Below are 27,192 nucleotides of genomic sequence, written 5' to 3'. Positions count from 1 at the left end.
ATTGAGACTGCGACAACTGGGGAGGTGTCAGTTCAGGAACTGGCCACTCTCTCCCAGGCAGGGCCAGCACAGGCTCCATGGGCCAGAGGACACCCGCCAAGGTCATTGTGGCCAACAGGACAGCAGAGTCAGCAGGCTGTCTCACAAGCCACTCCGAGCAATGGGGCGGCACCTAGATGTACATATCCCGACATTGCAAAACTTTTCTTAAATAATCTCCTACCCGCCTGCCCGTTGGGCCCGTGCGCCGACCCGAAGTTCACACGCGCCCCTCAAAATCGTACGTAATTGGCAAGTTAAGGGGCTTAACGAGCCCTCCAATTAATGGCGGGCGAACTGATCATGCCCGCCCACCAAAATATCGCGATGGCACACACAGGCGTTGGCACACTCGCGCGATGTCAGCGGGCGTCACTTTACGCACTGACGTGTGAGACACGCTATCCACACGTCAGCTGCAAAATTCAGGCCAATGTTTCAGATTCACGACCCTTTGAGAAAAGTAATTCCTTCTCATTTCTGATTTAAATCTACCACCTCTGAGCCTAAAACTATGGCCTCTCGTTCTAGAATGCCCCAGAAGGAGAAACATCCTCTCCACGTCTACTTTGTCTATCCTCTTTAGCATCTTATATACCTCAATTAGACCCCCTCTCATCCTTCTAAATTCTAGTGAGTATAGGCCTAAACTGCTCAATCTCTCCTCATAAGACAAGCCCTGCATCTCTGGGATCAATCTAGTGAACCTAATAAAGACTGATCGAGCAGTTTTATACACTCCCTGGTCTAATACAGACTGACCGAGCAGTTTTATACTCTCCCTGGTCTAATAGAGACTGATCGAGCAGTTTTATACTCTCCCTGGTATAATACAGACTGACCGAGCAGTTTTATACTCTCCCTGGTCTAATACAGACTGATCGAGCAGTTTTATACTCTCCCTGGTTCAAGAGAGGCTGATCGAGCAGTTTTATACTCTCCCTGGTCTGTCTTTCTCATGTGGCTTTACACCTTCTAGACGTTTCCTCTACTGTTGTAGACTTCATCGCAATATATTCATAGTAACGGCTGCAGTAGTCAGTCACCGCTGGAAGTGAGCCTAAGAAGTCAACTGCTACCACCTCTCTTGGTCCAGTCAGTAACAGTGTGCTGCGTACTCGTTCTGGTGGAGTGGGTCCTGCTGATGGGTTGACATCCATGACATGTTTTGACAAACTGCTCCACATCTTTTTCCATCCACGGCCATCCTATGCTTCTGTTGGAAAGTTTTGCTTAGTAGTAACCACTCTCGAGTGACTCTCTTGAGCTAATGTCACCAGTCTAGGCCTAAGCTTTTGTGGCACTACAAGTCTGTGGCCTCTGGGAACACATTCCTGATTGTACACAGTTCATCTCCTATAACGATATAAACCTTGAATGGGCAATTCTCCCAGTTTCCAGTTTGGATTCTCTGTCTGATGTCATCCAATTCTGGATCTCTGTCTGACTCTCTCAATCTCTCTAATTGTCATTGCTGTGGGTATACCATGAACTGCCACAAATCACAGAAACAATTCAGTTCCTTCTCTAGTGAGGATCTGTGTGTTCGATCCTCCCTCAGTTGTTGTTTCAGCAGGTCAGCAATGTTCATCGTTCCAGCAATGTGAACCATCTTGTACTTGTACTGCTGGAGTCTCAAAATCCATGTTCCAATTCTGGAATAAGGTTTAGATCTGGGAGAATAATTCATCTCTGATGGCTTGAGATCCATCCCTAATTCAAACTCAATGCTGAATAAGTATTCATGGAACCTTTCACATGCCCACACTAATCCTCGATCTGAGAATATCTCCTCTCCACATCTGCCAGAGATCTGCTGGGATAGACAATGATTCTTGGGCCTTCACATGCATTTACACCAGCTGTCCTTCCAATCCCACTGGACTAGCATCTGTTTGTTGGTGCATATGGGCCATGGTGTCCCAGGGTTGTCAAGCTATCTTTCATAGCCCTGAAGGCAGCTTTCTGTTCTGCATCAAATCTGAACCATTCAGTCTTTCTGGTCAACTTCCTCAATGGTTAGTGAAGTTTGGGATAAATGTCACACAATAGTTCACAAGTCTTCGAAAACTGCTCACCTTGCTGGAATTTTATGGATCAGGTACTCCTGCTCTTACTCCTGTCTTCTCTTTGGCTGGATTGATTCCATCATTTGTGAGTTTGTGCCCTGTGAGTGTTTGCTCTGTCACACCCAGCAAACACTTGCCTGCATTTAACGTAACTCCTGCTGACTCCACTGTCGCCAATACTAATCTCAGCCTCTTGTGATGTTCCTCTCTACTGGCCCCATGAATAATGAGAAACTGGCAATTCCTGGGATCCCTCCTATCATTTTATGGATTTGGCATTGGTAAATCTGATGCCAAATAGTAATCCCTTATATCAGTAAAATCCACAATGAGTGACCAAAGTTGTCACCTTCCTTCAACCAGGATGAAGCACCAGCTGGTGTGTCCCGCTTTAGGTCTAATTTGGAAAATACCTTGCTTGTTGATAACTCTTGAAAGATTTTGCCCACAGTAGGAATTGGATGACGTTCTCTCACCATCGCTTCACTCACCTGTCGCATATTAACAGAGAGTCTGATGTGACTATTTTGTTTAGGTATGACTGGTAACGAGGCTTATCCACGATGTTAGTCCTTTGCTGGCCCTATGATATCTTGGTCAATCAGTTCCTTGATCTTTACCACAACTTTCCAACTCAGCCTGAAAGATGTTCTGTGCACAGACTGAGCTATAGGTTTCACACTCTCAGCATCCAAGTCATTGATATAGATTATAAACAGTTGAGGCCCCAGCACTGACCCCTGTGGATCTCCACTAGTTATAGCCAACTGGAAAATGACCCAATTATCCTTACTGTCTGCTTCCTGTTATCTAACTAATCCTCTGTACGTGTTAATATGTTACCCCTATATCATGAGCTCTTAATTTGATGCGGCACCTTATCAAATGCCTTTTGGAAATCCAAGTACGCCACATCTACAGGTTCCCTTTTATCAACATTACTTGTTGCTTCCTCAAACACATTGTCAAAGGTAAATCAGATTTGACTAACTTGATGAAGTTATTTGATGTAGGAGGGTTGATGAGAGTAATGTGGTTAATGCTGTTTATATGGACTTCCAAAAATGTGAGTATGATGGGGAAATGGGAAAACAGGGAAGGAAATAGACAGATGGAAAAGGGGTGAGAGAGCCAGAGATAGTGGGGTAGAAGAGAAGGGGTAGAGACAGGGAGAGGAGGCAAGGTAGAGACAAGGGAAATGTAGAGAGGGGCAGAAGAAGGGGAACAGATGGGGAGAGGGGAGAGATTTTGAAATTGGAAGGGGGAAAGATGGAGGTGGGGGGTGAGAGACTGGGAGATGTGATCTAATGGTGAAGGGCACCTATTAACGTAAAATGTCTGAAGGTCTCATTCATGTGGAATTCAGTTACGTCCCTTGTGACTGTTTAGGCACAGGACCTAAATCTGAAGATACAAGATCTTTTATTATGGATCGAACAAGTTGAAAGACAACTGGCCTCAAAAAGGTTCTGTGGAGCTCCTGAGACATCCCAGGATAGGCTGCGAGTGCACCTGGTGAGTGTTGGGGCTTGTGGACAATGTTCTCAATTCTGCTGCGTAGGTCAGGAAATGTGGGACCTGCCCCGTTCCCTATATTAGGGGGAGGCGGTGGTGTAGTGGTAATGTTGCTGGACTTGTAATCCAGAGACCCGGGGTAATGCTCTGGGGACCCGGGTTCAAATCCTGCCTTTTGAATTCAATAAAAATCTGGAATTAAAAGTCTAATGGTGACCATGAAACCATTGTCGATTGTTGTAAAAACCCATCTGGTTCACTGATGTCCTTTAGGGAAGGAAATCTGTTGTCCTTACCTGGTCTGGCCTACATGTGACTCCAGACCCACAGCAATGTGAATGACTCTGAAATGGTCTAGCAAACCACTCAGTTCTATCAAACCACTGCAAAGTCTCAAAAAAGGAATGAAACTGGATGGACCACCTGGATCGACCTGGACACCGGAAACGACAACGGCAAACTCAGCCCTGTCGACCCTGCAAAGCCCTTCTTACTAACATCTGGGGGCTAGTGCCACAATTGGGAGAGCGGTCTCACAGACCAATCAAGCAACAGCCTGACATAGTCATCCTCACGGAATCATACCTTACAGATAATGTGCTAGACACCACCATCACCATCAGCAGAGGTGGTAGCACAGTGGTATACAGTCGGGAGGGAGTTGCCCTGGGAGTCCTCAACATCGACTCCGGACCCCATGAAGTCTCAGGGCATCAGGTTAAACATGGGCAAAGAAACCTCCTGCTGATTACCACGTACCGCCCTCCCTCAGCTGGTGAATCAGTGCTCCTCCAAGTTGAAAATCACTTGGAGGAAGCACTGAGGGTGGCAAGGGCACAGAATGTACTCTGGGTGAGGGACTTCAATGTCCATCACTGAGAGTGGCTCAGTAGCACCACTACTGACAAAGCTGGCCGAATCTTAAAGGACATAGCTGCTAGACTGGGTCTGCGGCAGGTGGTGAGGGAACCAACAAAAGGAAAAACATACTTGACCTCATCCTCACCAGCCTGCCTGCCGCAGATGCATCTGTCCATGACAGTATTGGTAGGAGTGACCACCGCACAGTCATTGTGGAGACAAAGTCCCGCCTTCACATTGAGGATACCCTCCATCGTGTTGTGTGGCACTACCACCGTGCTAAATGGGATAGATTTCGAACAGATCTAGCAACTCAAGACTGGGCATCCATGAGGTGTTGTGGACCATCAGCAGCAGTAGAATTGTACTCGAACACAATCTGTAACCTCATGGCCCAGCATATCCCCCACTCTACCATTACCATCAAGCCTGGGGATCAACCCTGGTTCAATGAAGAGTGCAGGAGGGCATGCCAGGAGCAGTACCAGGCAAACTTAAAAATGAGCTGTCAACCTGGTGAAGCTATAACACTGGACTACTTAGGTGCCAAACAGCATAAGCAGCAAGTGATAGACAGAGATAAGTGATCCCACAACCAACGGATCAGATCTAAGCTCTGCAGTCCTGCCACATCCAGTCATGAATGATGGTGGACAAATAGACAACTCACTGGAGGAAGAGGCTCCACAAATATCCCCATCCTCCATGATGGAGGAGCCCAGTACATCAGTGCAAAAGATAGCATCACTCTCACCTCACCTCGGGAGTTCAGCTCCTTTGTCCATGTTTGAACCAAGGCTCTAATGAGGTCAGGAGCTGAGTGGCCCTGGCAGAACCCAAACTGGGCATCAGTGAGCAGGGTATTGCAAAGCAAGTGTTGCTTGATAGCACTGTTGATGACGCCTTCCATTACTTTACTGATGATCGAGAGTAGACTGATTGGACGGTAATGGGCTGGGTTGGATTTGTCCTGCTTTTTATGTACAGGACATACCTGGGTAATTTTCCACATAGCCGGGTAGATTCCAGTGTTGTAGTTGTACTGGAACAACTTGGCTAGGGGTGCGGCAAGTTCTGGAGCACAAGTCTTCAGTACTATTGCTGGAATATTGTCAGGGCCCATAGCCTTTGCAGTATCCTGTGCCTTCAGCTGTTTCCTGATATCATGTGGAGTGAATCGAATTGGCTGAAGACTGGCATCTGTGATGCTGGGGACCTCCGGAGGAGGCCGAGATGGATCATATACTCGGCACTTCTGGCTGAAGATTGTTGCAAATGCTTCAGCCTTATCTTTTGCACTGATGTGCTGGGCTCCCCCATCATTGAGGATGGGGATATTTGTGGAGCTATGGTGCTGCTCCTGGCATGCCCTCCTGCACCCTTCATTGAACCAACCCCCTGGCTTGATGGTAATGGTAGAGTGGGGGATATGCCGGGCCATGAGGCTATAGATCATCTTCGAGTAGAATTCTGCTGCTGCTGATGGCCCATAGCACCTCATGGAGGCCTGGTCTTGAGTTGCTAGATCTGTTCGAAATCTATCCCATTTACACGGTGGTAGTGCCACACAACACGATGGAGGGTATCCTCAATGTGAAGGCGGGACTTTGTCTCCACAATGACTGTGCGCTGGTCACTCCTACCAATACTGTCATGGACAGATGCATCTGTGGCAGGCAGGTTGGTGAGGATGAGGCCAAGTATGTTTTTCCCTCTTGTTGGTTCCCTCACCACCTGCCGCAGACCCAGTCTAGCAGCTATGTTCTTTAGGACTCGGCCAGCTTTGTCAGTAGTGGTGCTACCGAGCCACTCTTGTTGATGGACATTGAAGTCCCCCACCCAGAGTACTTTCTACGCCCTTGCCACCCTCAGTGCTTCGTCCAAGTGATGTTCAACATGGAGGAGCACTGATTCATCAGCTGAGGGAGGGCGGTACGTGGTAATCAGCAGGAGGTTTCCTTGCCCATGTTTGACCTGATGCCATGAGACTTCATGGGGTTTGGAGTCGATGTTGAGGATTCCCAAGGCAACTTCTTCCCGACTGTATACCACTGTGCTGCCATCTCTGCTGGGTCTGTCCTGCCAGTGGGACAGGACATACCCAGGGATGGTGATGGTGGAGTCTGGGACATTATCTGTGAGGTATGATTCCGTGAGTATGACTATGTTAGGCTGTTGCTTGACTAGCCTGTGAAACAGCTCTCCCAATTTTGGCACCAGCCCCCAGTTGCCAATTGCCATTTTTGTTTCTGATGGCTAGATCTATGCCGGTTTCTTTCCTTTTTTTGAGACTTTGTAGCAATTTGATAGAACTGAGTGGCTTGCTACTTCAGAGCTTCTGGAGTCACATGGAGGCCAGATCAGGTAAGGATGGCAGATTTCCACATGGGTTTTTACAAAAATCAACTACAGTTTCATGGGCATCATTAGGCTTTTAATTCATTGGGTTCAAATTCTGCTGTGGCAGGGTTTAAGCCCAGGTCCCCAGAATTACTCTGGGTCTCTGGGTTACTAGTCCAGCAGCAATAGCAATATGCCATTGCCTCCCTCTGGTATTACCCCTACACCATGAGCTTTTATTTTGCACAATAACCTTTGATGTGGCACTTTATCAAATGCCTTCTGGAAATCTAAGTACAGTACATCCACCAGTTCCCCTTTATCCACAACACATGTGACTTCTTCAAAGAAAGCCAATAAATTGGTTAAACATGATTTCCCTTTCACAAAACCATGTTGACTGCATGATTACTGGGAATTTTCTAAGTGCCTTGCTGTAACACCTTTAATAGTAGCTTCTAACATTTTCCCTTTGACAGATGTTAAGCTAACTGGCCTGTGGTTTCCCTGTTTTCTGTCTCCCTCCCTTTTTGAATAAAGGATAAATTTGTTATTTTCCAAACTAATGGAACCTTCCCCAAACCTAGCGAACTTTTGAAAATTAAAGCCAATGTATCAACTATCTCACTAGCCAATTATTTTAAGACCCTAGGATAAAGTCCATCCGGACCCGGGGATTTGTCAGCCCGCAGAGCCAACAATCTGCTCGGTACCATTTCCCTGGTAATTGTAATATTCCCGAGTTCCGAGTTCCCTTCAATTTCCTGATTTACATCTATTCTTAGGATGTTACTTGTACCCCCATGGTGAAGACTGATGCAAAATATTTGTTTAATTCATCTGCCGTCTGCTTATTTTCCATTATTAATTCCCAGATATATTTCCTATCGGACCAACGCTCACTTTGTTAATTCTTCTTTTTTAAATATCTATCTGCTTTAAATCCTGAGACAGCTTATCTCTCATACTCTAATTTTTCCTTCTTTATTAATGTTTGCTTTTTTTAATAGTCTGTCTAATCTTCTGACCTGCTACGCTCTGTGCAATTATCTGCTTTTACTTTAAGTTTGATACTATTTTTAATTTTTTTAGTTAATCAGCGATGGTATGTCCTCCTCTTGGAATTTTTCTTTCTCTTTGGAATGTATCTATTCTGTCTATTCTGAAATATCCCCTTAAATGTCTGCCACTGAGCCTCTATTGACCTATCCCTTAACCTGATTTGCCAGTTCACTTTAACTAGCTCTGCTTTCATGCCCTCATAGTTGTCCTTATTTAAGTTTAAAATGCTAGCCTTGTGCCCACTCTTCTCTCTCTCAAACGGAATGTAAAATTCAATCATATTATGATCACTGCTACTTAGGAGCACCTTCAGTATGAGGTCATGAATTAATCCCGTCTCGTTTCCCATCTCTAGTATAGCCTGTTCCCTGGCTCGTGCCAGAACACGTTGTTTTAAAAAACTTTCCTGAAAACTTTCTATGAATTCCTCATCTAGGCTACCTTTGCCCATCTGATTTTCCCAGTCTATATGCAGATTAAAATCCCCCATGATTATCACCGTATGTTTCTGACAAGCTCTCATTATTTCTTCTTTGATACTCCGTCCTACCGTGTGGTTACTGTTACTGTACACAACTCCTAAAAGCGACTTCTTCCCTTTATCATTTCTCATCTCTACCCAAACCATTTCCACATCCTGGTTTCCTGAACTTAGGTCATCCCTCTCTAGTGTGCTAATACCATCGTTAATTAACAGAGCCTTGTCAGCAATTCCCTTTGTTTTCCGATTCCCTTTCCTTTCTATCCCTATATCCCTGGAATTCTCACCTCGTCCTTTCTTGTCTTGTTTGATCTGTGCCCTGTAAAGTTATGTGATATTGAAGTTAATTTGGTTATGTTCTCCCTACATCGCAGAAATGCAAGGACATGGGAAGAGGGATGCAGAATGTAATTTGTTTCTTTGGGGTGAATTTTAAAGATTATTTCAAACTAATACTTTGGATCTATATTTAATTAGCTCTTGGGATGAGGACATTTATTGTCCATTCCTAAAATAAAAGCAAAATTCTGCAGATGGTGGAAATCTGAAACAAAAACAGAAAATGCTGGAAAAACTCAGCAGGTCTGGCAGCATCTGTGGAGAGAGAAACAGAGTTAATGTTTCGAGTCCGTATGACTCTTCTTCAGAGCTGAAGAGAAGTGGAAATGTGATGAAATTTATACTGTTTAAGGGGGGGTGGAGCAGGTGGAGCAAGATAGAAGGTCAGGAGAGATTAGATAACAAAATTGTCATGGACACAAGACAAAGGGATAGTAATGACAGTGTTAAAGACTAAAGAAGGTTTTAATGTTCGTAATCACAGCATAAAGGCCTGAAGGCAAGATAGTAGCATGTGCTAATAGCAGAACAAGGGTCAGCACTCTCTGAAAGGAAAACATCAGAACAAGATACAGACTGGCACTTGGATGGGGGTGGGGGGAAGCAGGTGGAGTGGGGTGTGTGGGAAAAAAATCGAAATGGAGGAGAGAGTTCATGATCTAAAATTGTTGAACTCAATATTCAGTCCGGAAGGCTGTAAAGTGCCTAGTCGGAAGATGAGGTGCTGTTCTTCCAGTTTGCGTTGAGCTTCACTGGAACATTGCAGCAAGCCAAGGACAGACATGTGGGCATGAGAGCAGGGTGGAGTGTTGAAATGGCAAGCGACAGGGAGGTCTGGGTAATGCTTGCAGACAGACCGAAGGTGTTCCGCAAAGCGGTCACCCAGTCTGCGTTTGGTCTCTCCAATGTAGAGGAAACCGCATTGGGAGCAGCGAATGCAGTAGACTAAATTGAGGAAAGTGCAAGTGAAATGCTGCTTCACCTGAAAGGAGTGTTTAGGCCTTTGGATGGTGAGGAGGGAGGAGATAAAGGGGCAGCTGTTGAACCTTCTGCAATTGCATGGGAAGGTGCCGCAGGGAGTGGGATGAGGAGTTGGGGCAATGGAGGAGTGGACCAGGGTGTCCTGGAGGGAACAATGTTTTTATTATCCATCCCTATTGCCCTGAGAGCGGGCCATCTCCCACAGGTGGTGGATTAGATAAAAACTGATTGTTTTGCAGGGTAATTAAAGGTCAACAATGTTAGTCTGGGACTGGAATCACATATAGTTTAGACTGGATAAGGGCAGCAGGTCTCATTGTCCAAAGTATGTTAATATTGGCAATTTAACAGCTTTATGTCACTTTTACTGACAGTGGCTTTTTATTGACATATATTTTTCACAGAATTCCAGGATTCTTCTATTTTCACTGTTCTTCATTCTCAATGGCTTTTTCTTAACAGGAATTGTGTAAAGAGCTGGAATCCAAACAGTGCGCGTATAATAGTGTTCACAAAATGATGGAGCGACTGCTCAGTGACAGCGAACTCTCAAAGGGATCGAAGACAGAGCACAGCCTCTTCATACTAGAACACAAGTGGGAAACAGTTAATCTGAAGATACAGGACAGAAAGGTAATGAGATACTGCAGCCCGAGAAACAGAGAGAGAGCGAGAGAGAGAGAATGTGAGGGTGAGACTGGGAAAGTTAATCTGAAGATACAGAACAGAAAGGTAATGAGATACTGCAGCCCGAGAAATAGAGAGAGAGAATGTGAGGGTGAGACTGGGAAATTAAAAATTGGAAATTAAATAATGATAGAGGCTTTGAATTAGTATTTTGCATCTGTCTTCACAGCAGAAGACAAAAAAAAACATTCCAGGGATATAGAAAAACAGGGAGCAAAAGGAAGGGATAAACTTAAACAATCATTATCATTAGGGAAAGGTACTGGGAAAAGGAATGGGACTAAAGGCTGACAAGTTCCTTGGACCTGATGGCCTGCATCCTAGGGTCTTAAAGGAAGTGGCTGCAGTGGATGCATTGGTTATAATCTTCCAAAGTTCCCTAGATTCTGGAAAGGTCTTAGCAGATTGGAAAATTACAAATGTAACACCTCTATTCAAGAAAGGAGGGAGAGAGAAAGCAGGAAGCTATAGGCCAGTTAGCTTAACACCTGTCATTGGGAAAATGATGGAATCTATTATCAAAGAGGTAGTAGCAGGACATTTAGAAAATCATAATACAATCAGGCAGAGTCAACTTGGTTTTGTGAAAGGGAAATAATGTTTGCCAAATTTATTAGAGTTCTTTGAAGGTGTAGCGAGGAGGGTGAATAAAGGTGAATCAGTAGATGCAATGTATTTGGATTTCCAAATGGCATTCGATAAAGTGCCACACAAAATGTTAATAGACAAAATAAGGGCTCATGAAGTTGGGGGTAATACATCAGTATGGATAGAGGATTGGCTAACAAACAGGAAACAGAGTCTGGATAACTGGGTCATTTTCAGCTTGGCAAACTGTAACTCGGAATGCCAGGAATGCCATAAGGATCAGTGCTGGGGCCTCAACTATTTAAAATCTATATCAATGTCTTGGATGAAGGGACTGACTCTTGTAGACAAATTTTCTGACAATACTGTTACGATCCCAGCTGAGGGTACCCCTGGACAAGCCTCACCCCAGAGTGGAACCCAGCTTGATGGATCCTAAGTTTTATTTGTTTGTTTGGATAGGTGGAGAGCGGCTACTGGACAGAGTCACCAGGGTTACAAAAGCTATCTTATACTTTAATGTTCATAGTAAGTACACAGTCCATGTACCAATAGACACCTTGTGGTCAGGCACACCACACTTTAAAACCAAATGACAGATGCCATCTCAACTAGATGCTATGGATCTCTCCTCAACTCCCTCCCCAGCCGCTTGTCACACCATGAGCCAACTAGTCTCACTGAACTCCAGCTTTCACACGAGGGTTTCCAATCTCCACTCTCCAAGACCTTGCCTTGGAATCTTCTCCCAAACTGATGCTTTTTCTCAGACACCTTCCGTAAGGGTTCACCTCCAGGATTTCGAACTCTCTTTCCAATGTTCCTCTTCCCTGGGTCACCATATACATTCAAGCTGTCTTCTATATGCTCACTCTCACTGATTCAACTGTCAACAGTGCCATGCCCATAGCAAAGAGTTACAGACCTTCAATTGTCTTTTTGGACCTTCTTGCCTCTTGCAAGCTGTTCTCGCTTGAAATCTGCTTTCTGCAGCTTTTGTCTCTTTAACTCTGAAACTTGTAGCCTTTCTCCCTGCCCCTCACTCTTAACTTGATTAACGGGACAATTTCCAGGCTCCTGTCCTTCCTTCAACTAGAAGGCCTGCTTGGGACTTTCTCCTGTTCCACTCAGAAATCCACTGGATTTTTTGAGCCTTTTTCTTAGGTTGGGACTTGCTATCTGTCCCCTTTGATTCAGCCTCTCCTTGCAGCTACTTTTAACCAATTTTAGCTTGGGACTGGCTATCTTCCCCTTCTAGGTTGCTTCTGCTTGACAGCTGTTTTTCAAACCAACTGAACTCCAATAGCTTCCAAAACAAACTGCTGTTTCTAGCTTTTCTGTGTGTCCGTGGGAGGGATCTGCCTGTCCGGACCCCTGTTACTAGACAACAGCCCAATTCTTCTCCCCTTGTTTGTTTACCTTAGCTTAAGTCGAAATACTCTCATTACAAAATCACAGAATCTTAATGGCACAGAAGGAGGCCATTTGGCTGATCATGTCTGCACCAGCTCTCCAAATGAGCATTATGACCTAGTGCCATTGCCCTGCCTTTTCCCCACAGCCTTGCACATTGTTTCTATTCCAATAATCATCTAATGCCCTCTCGAATGCTTCGATTGAACCTGCCTCCACCACACTTCCAGGCAGTGAATTCCAAACCCGAACCACTCGTTGTGTGAAAAAGTTTTTTCTCCCATCACATTTGCTTCTTTTGCAAATCACTTTACATCTGTGCCCTCTGATTCTTGATCCTTTTATGAGTGGGAACAGTTTCTCCCCATCTACTCACAATTTTGAACATCTCTATCAAATCTCCTCTTAGCCTTCTCCTCTCCAAGGAGAATAGTCCTAACTTCTCCAATCTGTCTTCATAACTGAAGTTTCTCATCCCTGGAACCATTCTTGTAAACCTCTTCTGCACTCTCTCCAATGTGTTCACATCCTTCCTATAATGTGGCGCCCAGGACTGTACACAATACTCCAGCTGAGGTCTAACGAGCGTCTTATAAAAATTCAGCATAATCTCCCTGCTCTTGTCTCCTATGCCCCTATTAATAAAGCCCATGATACTATCTGCTTTATTAACTGCTCTCTCCACCTGTTCTGCCACCTCCAATGGTCTATGCACAAATACACCCAGGCCTTTCTACTCCTACACCCACTTCAAACTTTCACCCCTTATTTTATATTGTCGGTCCATGTTCTTCCTACCAAAATGCATCACCTCACACTTCTCCACATTGAACTTCATCTGCCACCTATCTGCCCACTCCACCAACCTGTCTATGTCCTCTTGAAGTTCCACACCATCCTCCTCACAGTTCACAACACTCCCAAACTTCGTATCATCCACAAACTTTGAAATTGTCCCCTGCACACCAAGATCTAGATCATTAATAAATATCAGGAAAAGCAAGGGTCCCAATACCGACTCCTGGGGAACTCCACTACAAACCTTCCTCCAGCCCGAAAAATATCCATTGACTGTTACTCTGTGCTTCCTATTTTTCAGCCAATTTTGTATCCACGTTGCTACTGTCCCTTTTACACCTTCCAAACCCACAACCACTACCATCTCGAAGGACAAGGGCAGCAGATAGATGGGAACACCACCACCTGGAAGTTCCCCTCCAAGTAACTCACGTCCTGACTTGGAAATATATCACCGTTCCTTCACTGTCACTGGGTCAAAATCCTGGAACTCCCTCCCTAACAGCACTGTGGGTGTACCTACACCACATGGACTGCAGCTGTTCAAGAAGGCAGCTCACCACCACCTTCGCAAGGGCAATTAGGGATGGGCAATAAATGGCCTAGACAGTGAAGACTACATCCCATAAATGAATAGAAAAACACTCTGTCAAGCCTCTTCATAATTTTGTAGATTTCAATGAGATCGCTTCTCATTCTTCCAAACTCCAGAGAATATAAACCCAATTTACTCAGCCTCTCATTACAGGACAACCTCCTCATCCCAGGGACAAATCAAGTGAACCTTCACTGTACCGCCTCCAATGCAAGTATATCCTTCCTTAAGTGTGGAGACCAAAACTGCACACAGTATTCCAGATGTCGCCTCACCAAAACCCTGTACAACTGTAGCAAGGCTTCTTTATTCCTGTACTCCAATCCCCTTGCAATAAAGGTTAACATGCCATTTGCCTTCCTAATTGCTTGCTGTACCTGCATGCTAACTTTCCGTGTTTCTTGTACAAACACACCCACGTCTGTTTGAACATTAACATTTACAAATTTCTCACCTTTTTGAAAAATATTCTGCATTTCTATTGTTATGACCAAAGTGAATAACTTCATACTTCCCCACATCAAACTCCATCTGCCATCTTGTTGCTCACTCACCTAACCTGTCTATATCTCTTTGCAGCCTCTCGGTGTCCTCCCCACAGCTTACCTTCCCACTTCGCTTGGTATCACCAGCAAACTAAGATACATTACTCCCTGTCTCTCCATCTAAGTCATTAATACAGATTGTAAATAGCTGAGGCCCCAGTGGTTACAATCCCAGCTGATGTTAATACTGGACAATACAGATCTCAAAATTAGATCCTAACCTTTATTTGGAAACCAATGGAGAAAGGTTACTGAACAAATTCACAGGAGTCTGCTGATGAACTTTGAACACAAAGAATAAAACATTTATTAAAGAAGAAAAATGATTTATATCACACCAGACAAAAAGGTTAGAAAGATTTCAATACAAACACAGGAGAATGATTCAAATATTCATGGTTCCTTCAGCCCAGCTGTTTCTTTGCAGACAGATACAAATTTGGAAAGATAAAACAATTTATCATTGTTTGAGACAATAATATTCGGGGTAAGAATGCGGTATATGTGAACCAACTGGTGGACTGTGGTCAGACACACCCCACTCCAAAGTGAATGATGGATACGACCAAAGCAGATTGTATAGATTTCTTAAAAACCCACCCAGACTCTTGTCACACTGGAGCCAACTGGTCTGACTGGAACTCTGGCTGGAATTTCCCCTGATTTGCACCAAGTGCGGTGATGGGTGTGAAAAAAGACGTCTTCACCGTCGGCCGCAATGGCTGCTTTTTGCTCTGTGTTGTCCGTGTCCCACCTCGTTAGTAACGCATTCACGGGAAGCACAGCGGATCACTGGCAAGTGGGCTCAGATTTTCCTGCCACACTTTGACCTCAGCGCTTTCTTGCTCCGCGCACCATACTTAAAGTGCACCAGAGCACAGCCAACTTCATGGGCAGAATTTTCTGCCTGTTGGGTGGGTGGGCCCAACCCAATCTCCGGCGGGCGGGGAGCCGATCCCTGCCGGAGAAGTGGGCCTCGCCGCCATTTTACGTGGGTGGGCCAATTAAGGCCCGCCCAGCGTGATGTCCAGCGGGAAGCGCTATGTGCTCCCTGTGCAGGCGGGGGGGAATGCCTAAAACTGAGAGTGCGCTCTTTCACACAGGCACACGAGAGAGCGCACATCTCCCTGAGGCTAAGTGCAGCCTCAGGGAGATCACTGACACTTTTAAAAATATTAAAAATAGAAAAAAAAAAATCCTTAACATGTCCCCCCTCATGTGACAATGTCACATGAGATGGGACATGTTCATAAATTACACTAAAACTTTATTAAACTTTCTAAATCCCTACATGAAACCTCGTCCCGCCGCTGGATGAGGTTTCATGTTTTCTCTATTTGCCGCCGAGGCTCCTGGCCGACCCGACAAGCTTAAGGTTGGACGGGCAGGTCCTTCAATTGGGTTAATGATCCTGTCAGTGGGCTTCAATTGGCCATTGACAGGTCGGCGGGCCCACAGCTGATTTGGCTGTGCCCCCGCCTTCCTGAATATTTAAATGGGGCGCGGTGACATCGGGGTTTCCGCCCGCGTCATTTTACGCGTCGGCGAGCGGACCCGCCCCCTACTCACCAACAGCAAAATTCAGCCCCATGTTTACAGACCAGGACTGCTTCAAGCAACAAATGACCCCGAAAGCAAAGAAGACAGTGGCCCCCGAATTTAGTGGCGCCTCTCTGGGGCACCTGCTGGATACAGTGTAAGACCACCACAAACTTCCCTTCCCCCACTCTGGGCAAAGAAGACCAAGCTCACCAATCCAGCTTGGGAGGCGGTGGCAGCGATGGTCAGCGCCAATGCCCTGTGAAAGAGGGCAGTCACCCAGTGCCACAAGAGGATGAATGATCTCCTCCGTTCCCCAGGGTAAGTCACTCCTCTCATCACTCCCAACTCACACGCTCACAAACCCATCGCACATCCACAGGGCCCTCACTCACTGCCAGTGCAAGGGACATCACCTTTCACTCCCTCACACACACACCCTCATTTCCCATGCCTATCATGTCTGCATGTCGTCCATGGCAGCACCCACACTCCACACATGTGAGGCATCCTTCTCATCTGGCCTGGCAGGCATTCTGCATACACTCTCTCCATCTGTCTTCATGCAGGTTAAGCTGACCCAGAACAAGAGGGAGACGTCCCAGACTGGGGGAAACACGCCAAAGCTGAACATCCACACAGAATTCGAAAACAGAGCCACCCAGCTGGCCAGCGATGTCCGGGACCGGTCCTGTGCTGACAGTGAGGTTGGCGCTGCTCTACCAAGTGAGGATCCAGCAATGCAACATCCATCACACAACCAGGCTGTGAGTGATGTGTCCTTTCTCACAGGCCACTGCCCTGCACTAATTATCTCCCCTTGCTTTCACAGGCACATCTGGGAAACAGCCGACAGAGTCCATGACCCAGGGCCTCCAATCAAACCCCGAAGAAACCTCTGAAGATGAAACACCTGAAACCCTCATTGAAAACCCATCATGGCGCCCATCCACACCCTCCACCAGCGCAGAGACACACACCTCGGTGGGACCTGGCTTTGAAGTAGCCTTGGGGTCACAATCTGGTGAGCACATCGCACTGTCTGATCCACAGCAGGTAGAGGCAGGGAAATCCATGGGTGCCAACACTCGGAGGGCTGCTGGAGGCTAAGAATCTGCTGAGTCCGAGTCAGATGACAAGCCTCAGGACTCAGTTCCACCTCAGTTGCTGGAGCTGCAAAGGTAAGTTCAGGGACATAATGGGACTATAATGTGAGCAAATGTGAAATTGTCCATTTTGGCAGGAAGAATAAAAAAGGAGCTTATTATCTAAATTGTGAGAGATTGCAGAGCTCTGAGATTCAGAGGCATCTGGGCGTCTTAGTGCATGAATCACAAAAGGTTAGTGTGCAGGTACAGCAGGTAATTAGGGGAGCTAATAGATTGTTATCATTTATTGTGAGAGGAATTGAATACAAAAGTAGGGAGGTTATGCTTCAGTTGTACAGGGCACTGGTGAGACCACATCTACAGTACTGTTTACAGTACTGGTCTCCTTATTTAAGGAAGGAGATAAATGCATTGGAAGCAGTTCAGAGAAGGTTTACTAAACTAACACCTGGAATGGGCGGGTTGTCTTATGAGGAAAGGTTGGACAGGTTAGGCTTGTATCCGCTGGAGTTCAGTAGAGTAAGAGGCGACTTAATTAAAACCTTTAAGATCCTGAGGGGTCTGGACAGGGTGGATGTAGAGAGGATGTTTCCTCTTGTGGGAGAATCTAGAACTAGGGGTCACTGTTTAAAAATAAGGGGTCGCTCAGCTAAAACAGAGATGAGGAGAAATCTGTTCTCTCAGAGGTTGTGAGTCTTTGGAAATCTCTTCCTCAAAAGGCGGTGGAAGCAGAGTCTTTGAATATTTTTAAGGCAGAGCGAGATAGATTCTTGATTAACAAAGGGGTGAAAGGTTATCAGGGGAAGGCAGGAATGTGGGGTTGAGGTTACACTCAGATCATTCATGATCTTATTAAATGGTGGAGCAGGCTCGAGGGGCCGAGTGGCCTATCCTGCTCCTAATTCGTAGAGATGGATGTACGTATGTAACATCAGGAAGGGATGTCTGCTGCACTCCTCAGACTGGAAGGCATGAGGGAAGAGTCCATCCACCTTCGGTCTGAGGGGAAGGTGATGGCATCGTGGTATTGTCACTGGGCTAGTATTCCAAAGACCAGGGGAATGTTCTGGGAATCAAGAAAATCTGGAATTTTAAAAAAAAGTCTGATGATGACCATGAAACCATTGTCGTTTGTCAGAAAAACCCATCTGGTTCCTTAATATCCTTTAGGGAAGGAAATCTGCCGTCCTTACCTGGTCTGGCCTACATGTGACTCCAGACCCACAGCCATGTGGTTGGCTCTTAAATGCCCTCTGAACAAAGGGAAATTATGGAGGGGTAATAAACGCTGGCCTAGCCAGCGATGCCCACATCCCATTATCAGTAAGAAAATAAGATAGTGCCAGCATGCCAACGCACTGAGGTCAACACTGTCAGGATGGCAGTCACCATGGAGACCTTGGTCCAGGACATCGGTCCTGCACTGCTACTCAGGCTGAACTCCATCACTGACCCCATAGTTGGCCTCCAGCAGTGTGTACGCGAGTTGGGTGCAGGGCAGCTCGATCGCACTCCAGCTACCGCTTCCACTCACAGACTCAGCCAGGGGCCCTCAGGCACCCATAGGGAGGAGGGTCAGCAGGTGACTTCAGGAGTGTCTGGCCCCTCCGCATTCCCTCTTCCTGTGTCCCCAGCAGCTCCAGCTCCTCCAGGGCTCGGCCCTCCAAAGGACGCCCGCCAAGGTCATCACAGACAGGGTGTCACAGTCAGCAGGCTGCCTCCACCTCCACTGTGGATGTCCGGGGAGCACCAAGACGTAGCGGCAGGGTTAGGGAGGTTAAGAAGATGTAGTTGCACAGCCTGGGGCACGGGTGTTAATCACTTGTACATAATGTTCACTATTGTCAATAAACTCCCAAGAATGTCTCCCTGCCTGAGGCTCCTTGTTCTGATGAGCAGTGTTCATGTCACTCAGATGTGAAACCTTTCTGCATAAGATAAAGGCAGGTGTCTCAGTCCAGGGCCTCTCCCCTGTGTCTGTGCAGCCTTCAGACCACAGTGATGGTCCAGCCTCACACTCCCTGGACACATTACTGATGTCTGCACCTCGATGGTGCTGGTCATTGCTGCCAGAATGTAGTGGGCAGGTGTCACAGAGTTCCCTCATTCTCTCTGTGTGCTCTCAGCACCTTTAAGGAGGGACTGGCCCCCATCTCTTCAGCATCTGTGACCAGTGACACTGTGCACCAGCTCCTGAAGGGCTCAGGTGCTGAAGGAGGATAAAGGATCAGGTGCATTTAAAGTTTCATGGCTGCGCCACCATGATATGACCCTGATCGTGGAGCACAAGTGAGTTGCCCTCAGCCAGACAGGAGTCAGACATTCACAGAATCTATGTGAGGATCTATGGAGTGTCCTCATTGCATCTCATCATCATCCTCCATGAATCCTGTGGCAATGAGGGCCTCCCGAGTGTGCCTGCCTCGTCTGGCCAATGTGATGGCCTCATCGCCTCCAAGGACCTCACCATCGTCATCCCCTTCGAGTCCTCCTCATTGGAGGAGATGTGCAGCTCTTCCAGTTCCTCTCCCTGTTACAGCGCGAGGTTGTGGAGCGGTAACAAGCAACAATAATGCGTGACACACTCTGGTGACTGTATTACAGTCTCCACCGGACCTGTCGAGACACCAGAACCTCATTTGCAAAATGCCAATCGTTGGCTCCGCCAAAGCCTGGTTTGCGGATTGAGGCTGGTTTTAGCGTCGCTCTGCTGCAGTCTGAGGCTGTCACACGGGCATCATCAGCCTCGGCCTCTGTGGGTAGGCCTGGTCCCTGAGGAGCTGACCCTGCAGCCTCACTGAAGCCTGGAAGGTGTCAGGGATCTGAGACCTGCTGAGGATGTAGGAGAGGTGGACACTCCCTGGGAACCGTGCCCAGGCCTGTAGGATGTGTTTGTGATGGTCACAGAGCAGCTGAATATTCAGCGAGTGGAAGCCCTTGTGGTTGATGTAGTTAACCACTTGTTACCACGGAGATCTAAGCACCGTGTGAGTACAGTCGATGGCACCCTGTACCTGTGGGAAACCAGAGATCTGGGCAAATCCCAACGCTCTTGTTTCCTGGCTTTCCTGATCCTGGGTGAAATGTACAAAGTTCTGTGCCTTCATAAAATGGTGTCCGTGACCTCCTGGATACACTTGTGTGTGGAGCTTGTGAGGTTCCGCACAGGTCACCTGTGGAGCCCTGGAAGGAGTAAAAGCTGAGCGTCATGGTCACTTTCACACCCACGGGCAGTGGGTGCCCTCCATGTCCTCTTGGCACCAAATCCGGCAGCAGGCGGCATATGGGACTAGTGAGGTACCATCGAGAGACCCTGGGTCTAGTGAGGCACCATCGAGAGACCCTGGGTCTAGTGAGGCACCATCGAGAGACCCTGGGTCTAGTGAGGCACCATCGAGAGACCCTGGGCCTAGTGAGGCACCATCGAGAGACCCTGGGTCTAGTGAGTCACTATCGAGAGACCCTGGGTCTAGTGAGGCCCCATCGAGAGACTCTGGGTCTAGTGAGGCACCATCAAGAGACCCTGGGTCTAGTGAGGCACCATTGAGAGACCCTGGGCCTAGCGAGGCACCATCGAGAGACCCTGGGCCTAGCGAGGCACCATCGAGAGACCCTGGGCCTAGCGAGGTACCATCGAGAGACCCTGGGCCTAGCGAGGCACCATCGAGAGACCCTGGGCCTAGCGAGGCACCATCGAGAGACCCTGGGTCTAATGAGGCACCATCGAGAGACCCTGGGTCTAATGAGGCACCATCGAGAGACCCTGGGTCTAGTGAGGCACCATCGAGAGACCCTGGGTCTAGTGAGGCACCATCGAGAGACCCTGGGTCTAGTGAGGCACCATCGAGAGACCCTGGGCCTAGTGAGGCACCATCGAGAGACTCTGGGTCTAGTGAGGCACCATCGAGAGACCCTGGGCCTAGTGAAGCACCATCGAGAGACCCTGGGTCTAGCGAAGCACCATCGAGAGACCCTGGGTCTAGTGAGGCACCATCGAGAGACCCTGGGTCTAGTGAGGCCCCATCGAGAGACCCTGGGTCTAGTGAGGCACCATCGAGAGACCCTGGGCCTAGTGAGGCACCATTGAGAGACCCTGGGCCTAGTGAGGCACCATCGAGAGACCCTGGGCCTAGTGAGGCACCATCGAGAGACTCTGGGTCTAGTGAGGCACCATCGAGAGACCCTGGGTCTAGTGAGGCACCATCGAGAGACCCTGGGCCTAGTGAGGCACCATCGAGAGACCCTGGGCCTAGTGAGGCACCATCGAGAGACCCTGGGCCTAGTGAGGCACCATCGAGAGACTCTGGGTCTAGTGAGGCACCATCGAGAGACCCTGGGCCTAGTGAGGCACCATCGAGAGACCCTGGGTCTAGTGAGGCACCATCGAGAGACCCTGGGTCTAGTGAGGCACCATCGAGAGACCCTGGGTCTAGTGAAGCACCATCGAGAGACCCTGGGCCTAGTGAGGCACCATCGAGCGAGGGCTCCCTGTGGATCTTCAGCTGGGTGAGCACCAGGCTCTGCCGCCCCTTCATCTGGAGCTGGATGCTCCTCCCTTTGCTGGTCCAGGCGCCTCCACCGCTCTCTTCTTCTTCTCTGCTCCCTGTCAGCCATGAGGCAAATCACTAAATCACCAGGCTCCACCATCCTGATGTTCTCCTCCTGTAGGGTCAAAGAGAGGGGCACGTGTGTGTGTGGGTGTCCCTAAGAACCTCTCTTGGTTAAGTCTGAAGGCCCCTTCACACATGCCGGAGAGTGTTGGCCACCACTTAGATGGTCAGTGTGCTGTGTGCTCATTGGCTGTTCAAAGCCCCACCCACCCCTGCCCCATTCCACCTGACCAATTGGCAGCAGCTTTGCCCACTGGACTGCATGTTGTGCTCTCAGCTCAGGCCCAGACATTCTCCTAACCCGCACTGCAAGGCTGCACTGTTAGCTTGAACCATGGGGGAGACGGGTCCGAACATGAATAAAGACATTGCAAAGGGCTGTGAGCATCTCCCCCAGTGACTGCTCCATGGCCCACCTTTCACAAGCGGATTCTACAACTTGTCCAGTCGCCCAATTGTTCTGCTGCCCCCTGAAACACTGTCTTTCTCACGGGGGTTTCCAGTTTTCATATTTGAAGGACTCACTTTGGAATTCTCTCTAAACGTGGCTCCCACTTGGAAAGCTTCAACCAAGTTCCACCTCCAGGGTTTCAATTTCACCTTCCAAGATTCCTTTCTCCTCAATCTCCCCGTACACTCAAACTTCACCTTCCAAACACACTCTCAGATCTTTAGCAGTGCTAAGGAGAACACCACTACTCCAAAGGGTTTCTGCAGTAATTATGGCTTTATTTAATGTGTAATGTATCTTTAAGAATAATACTTATCAAGGAAGATCACATGATCTGTAGTAACCAATAGGACAGTAGCACGGGCTACCTCAGCAGTCAGTGTAGAGATAGAGTTGGAGTTGAAAGCACGCATGTAGTTGCTGCTGAGTATATTGTAAATAAACTTAATGTTTCCACTTAGAAAGTTCTCTGTGGGTACTATTATTAATAGTACAACTCAGCCACCCTACAACAAACTGGTGATGAGGATAAAACAGGATTGAATAGAATCACAGAGTGCAGAAGAGGCCCTACGGCCCATCGAGTCTGCACTGACAAATGAGAAACACCTGACCTACCTACCTAATCCCATTTACCAGCACTTGGCCCATAGCCTTGAATGTTATGACATGCCAAGTGCTCATCCAGGTACTTTTTAAAGGATGTGAGGCAACCCGCCTCCACCACCCTCCCAGGCAGCACATTCCAGACTGTCACCACCTTCTGGGTAAAAAAGTTTTCCCTCACATCCCCCCTAAACCTCCTGCCCCTTATGTCCCCTAGTGACTGACCTTTCAACTAAGGGGAACAGCTGCTCCCTATCCACCCTGTCCATGCCCCTCATAATCTTGTATACCTCGATCGGGTTGCCCCTCAGTCTTCTCTGCTCCAACAAAAACAACCCAAGTCTATCCAACCTCTCTTCATAACTTAAATGTTTCATCCCAGGCAACATCCTGGTGAATCTCCTCTACACCCCCTCCAGTGCAATCACATCTTTCCTATAATGTGGTGACCAGAACTGCACACAGTACTCCAGCTGTGGCCTCACCAAGGTTCTATACAACTCCAACATGATCTCCCTACTTTTGTAATCTATGCCTCGATTGATAAAGGCAAATGTCCCATATGCCTTTTTCACCACCCCACTAACATGCCCCTCTGCCTTCAGAGATCTATGGACACACACGCCAAGGTCACGTGCAACTTGAAGAAATCAAGTTTAAAAAAAATTGCCAGCATACCTGGCCCAGTGATTGTATGTAACAAGGTCCGTTAGAATTGAAGAAGTTATCCTCTCTCAAAATCCCACAACTTGGGAGAATTGATCCTTTTGAATTAGCCACAGGCAATTGGTCTCAATACATAGAACGCCCTCATGTTCTTTTTTCAAGCGAACGAGATTACGGGGAAAGAGAAGGTGAGCAATCCTCTTGAGTACTTGTGGGAACAAAACCTACAGTTTGATTCGAAGTTTGATGGCACCCAGTGCCCCAGATTTGAAGAATTTCGATGAACTGGTGAACCTTGTGAAGGGTCATTTTCAACCTGAGCCCTCAGTCATGATGCAGAGGCTAAGGTTTAATTCGCGAAATAGAGCCCTGGGTGAGATAATTGCATATGGCAAATCTGAAGCATCTAATGGAACATTGTGAGCTCAGTACAACTCTGAATGATATGCTCAGAGATCGTTTAGTATGTGGTGTGAAAGAAGACACTATTCAGAAAAGATTGTTGCCCAAAGTGAACCTGGATTTCAAGAAGGTGCTAGAGAGAGCGCTGGTCATGGAAAGTGCAGTAAGAGATTCAAAAGCAGTACAGGGAGCGCAAAATGGCGCATCCTCCACATTGGGCAGGAAACCTCAGCCACAAATAACAGGAAAAAACGAGTCTCTGCCGAGAATCGGGAAACAGCCCCCGCTAGCCGAAGAATAAAGAAAAATAACTTAGCAGCAAAATTGAAGAATAATTTTAATAGAGGTAGAAACAAACAGTCTTTTAGCGATTGGCAGTTTAAAAAAATCAAAAGCTATTATTGTCACAGAAATGGACAGACGATGAGGCAGTGCAAGGAAAGATTCAAACAGACTTGTAAACAAAGGAAGAAGCCCAATGAAATCTACAATGTAGAAGAATCTGAAACAACAAATTCAGACATTTACTTCACAAAAACAGAATTACCTGGAAAAACTCAGCATGTCTGGCAGCATCGGTGGAGAAGAAATCAGTTAACGTTTCGAGTCCTCACGACCCTTCGGCAGAACTGAGTATAGTTAGGAGAGAGGTGAAATATAAGCTGGTCTAAGGTGGGGGGTGCGGGGGGAGAGATGTTGAGGGTGGGGTGATTGTGGGGATAAGCAAGCAGTGATAGGAGCAGATAATCAAAAGATGTCACAGACAAAAGGATCAAACAGGTGTTGAAGGTGGTGATATTATCTAAGAAAAGTGCTAATTAAGAATGGAAGGCAGGACACTCAAGGTACAGCTCTAGTGGGGGTGGGGTGGAAAGACTAACAAAGTTTTAGTTTTAGATTTAAAAATAATGGAAATAGGTGGGAAAAGAAGAATCTATATAAATTATTGGAAAAAAAAGGGGGGAGGGGGGAGAAATGGGGTGGGGGGGATGGGGGGAGGGGGAGTTTAAGATCTAAAGTTGTTGAATTCAATATTCAGCCCGGAAGGCTGTAAAGTGCCTAGTCGGAAGATGAGGTGCTGTTCCTCCAGTTTGTGTTGGGCTTCACTGGAACAATGCAGCAAGCCAAGGACAGACATGTGGGCAAGAGAACAGGGTGGAGTGTTAAAATGGCAAGCGACAGGGAGGTTTGGGTCTTTCTTGCGGACAGACCGCAGGTGTTCTGCAAAGCGGTCGCCCAGTTTGCGTTTGGTCTCTCCAATGTAGAGGAGACCGCATTGGGAGCAACGAATGCAGTAGACTAAGTTAGGGGAAATGCAAGTGAAATGCTGCTTCACTCGAAAGGAGTGTTTGGGCCCTTGGACGGTGAGGAGAGAGGAAGTGAAGGGGCAGGTGTTGCATCTTCTGCGTGGGCATGGGGAGGTGCCATAGGTGGGGGTTGAGGAGTAGGGGGTGATGGAGGAGTGGACCAGGGTGTCCCGGAGGGAACGATCCCTACGGAATGCCGCCAGGAGGGGTGAAGGGAAGATGTGTTTGGTGGTGGCATCATGCTGGAGTTGGCGGAAATGGCGGAGGATGATCCTTTGAATGCGGAGGCTGGTGGGGTGATAAGTGAGGACAAGGGGGACCCTATCATGTTTCTGGGAAGGAGGAGAAGGCGTGAGGGCGGATGCGCGGGATATGGGCCGGACACGGTTGAGGGCCCTGTCAACGACCATGGGTGGAAAACCTCGGTTAAGGAAGAAGGAGGACATGTCAGAGGAGCTGTTTTTGAAGGTAGCGTCATCAGAACAGATGCGACGGAGGCGAAGGAACTGAGAGAATGGGATGGAGTCCTTACAGAAAGCGGGGTGTGAGGAGCTGTAGTCGAGGTAGCTGTGGAAGTCGGTAGGCTTGTAATGGATATTGGTGGACAGTCTATCATCAGAAATTGAGACAGAGAGGTCAAGGAAGGGAAGGGAAGTGTCAGAGATGGACCATGTGAAAATGATGGAGGGGTGGAGATTGGAAGCAAAATTAATAAATTTTTCCAGGTCCCGACGAGAGCATGAAGCAGCACCGAAGTAATCATCGATGTACTGGAGAAAGAGTTGTGGGAGGGGGCCGGAGTAGGACTGGAACAAGGAATGTTCCACATACCCCATAAAGAGACAGGCATAGCTGGGGCCCATGCGGGTACCCATAGCCACACCTTTTATTTGGAGGAAGTGAGAGGAGTTAAAGGAGAAATTGTTCAGTGTGAGAACAAGTTCAGCCAGACGGAGGAGAGTAGTGGTGGATGGGGATTGTTCGGGCCTCTGTTCAAGGAAGAAGCTAAGGGCCCTCAGACCATCCTGGTTGGGGATGGAGGTGTAGAGGGATTGGACGTCCATGGTGAAGAGGAAGCAGTTGGAGCCAGAGAACTGAAAATTGTTGATGTGACGTAAGGTGTCAGAGGAATCACGGATGTAGGTGGGAAGGGACTGGACAAGAGGAGAGAGAAGGGAGTCAAGATAACGAGAAATGAGTTCCGTGGGGCAGGAACAGGCTGACACGATCGGTCTGCCAGGACAGTTCTGTTTGTGGATTTTGGGTAGGAGGTAGAAGCGGGCCATCCATTACAAGCCTACCGACTCCCACAGCTACCTCGACTACAGCTCCTCACACCCCGCTTCCTGTAAGGACTCCATCCCATTCTCTCAGTTCCTTCGCCTCCGTCGCATCTGTTCTGATGACGCTACCTTCAAAAACAGCTCCTCTGACATGTCCTCCTTCTTCCTTAACCGAGGTTTTCCACCCACGGTCGTTCCCCTAACTTAGTCTACTGCATTCGTTGCTCCCAATGCGGTCTCCTCTACATTGGAGAGACCAAACGCAAACTGGGCGACCGCTTTGCAGAACACCTGCGGTCTGTCCGCAAGAAAGACCCAAACCTCCCTGTCGCTTGCCATTTTAACACTCCACCCTGTTCTCTTGCCCACATGTCTGTCCTTGGCTTGCTGCATTGTTCCAGTGAAGCCCAACGCAAACTGGAGGAACAGCACCTCATCTTCCGACTAGGCACTTTACAGCCTTCCGGGCTGAATATTGAATTCAACAACTTTAGATCTTAAACTCCCCCTCCCCCCATCCCCACCCCATTTCTCCCCCATCCCCCTTTTTTTTTCAATAATTTACATAGATTCTTCTTTTCCCACCTATTTCCATTATTTTTAAATCTAAAACTAAAACTTTGTTAGTCTTTCCACCCCACCCCCACTATAGCTGTACCTTGAGTGTCCTGCCTTCCATTCTTAATTAGCACTTTTCTTAGATAATATCACCACCTTCAACACCTCTTTGATCCTTTTGTCTGTGACATCTTTTGATTATCTGCTCCTATCACTGCTTGCTTATCCCCACAATCACCCCACCTTCAACATCTCTCTCCCCCCATCATCCCAGCTTAGACCAGCTTATATTTCACCTCTCTCCTAACTATACTCAATTCTGCCGAAGGGTCGTGAGGACTCGAAACG

General features: G+C 47.5%; 1 protein-coding gene across 1 annotated transcript in view; it reads left to right on the top strand.

The window, feature by feature from the left end:
* The window catches only part of macf1b (microtubule actin crosslinking factor 1b), a 383,409-nt gene that overhangs the window by 145,438 nt on the left and 210,779 nt on the right, over positions 1-27,192 (top strand). The window contains exons 19-20 of the mRNA XM_078534257.1: positions 3,498-3,623; positions 10,150-10,320. Of these exons, the coding sequence (XP_078390383.1) occupies positions 3,498-3,623; positions 10,150-10,320 (297 nt within the window). The remainder of the gene's footprint in view (positions 1-3,497; positions 3,624-10,149; positions 10,321-27,192) is intronic.

This window comes from Cetorhinus maximus, chromosome 3, assembly GCF_964194155.1.
Source record: "Cetorhinus maximus chromosome 3, sCetMax3.hap1.1, whole genome shotgun sequence".
In the NCBI taxonomy this organism is placed as follows: Eukaryota; Metazoa; Chordata; class Chondrichthyes; order Lamniformes; family Cetorhinidae; genus Cetorhinus; species Cetorhinus maximus.
The sequence above is the reverse complement of the archived record's forward strand: the minus strand, read 5'-3'. Positions and strand labels throughout refer to the sequence as shown.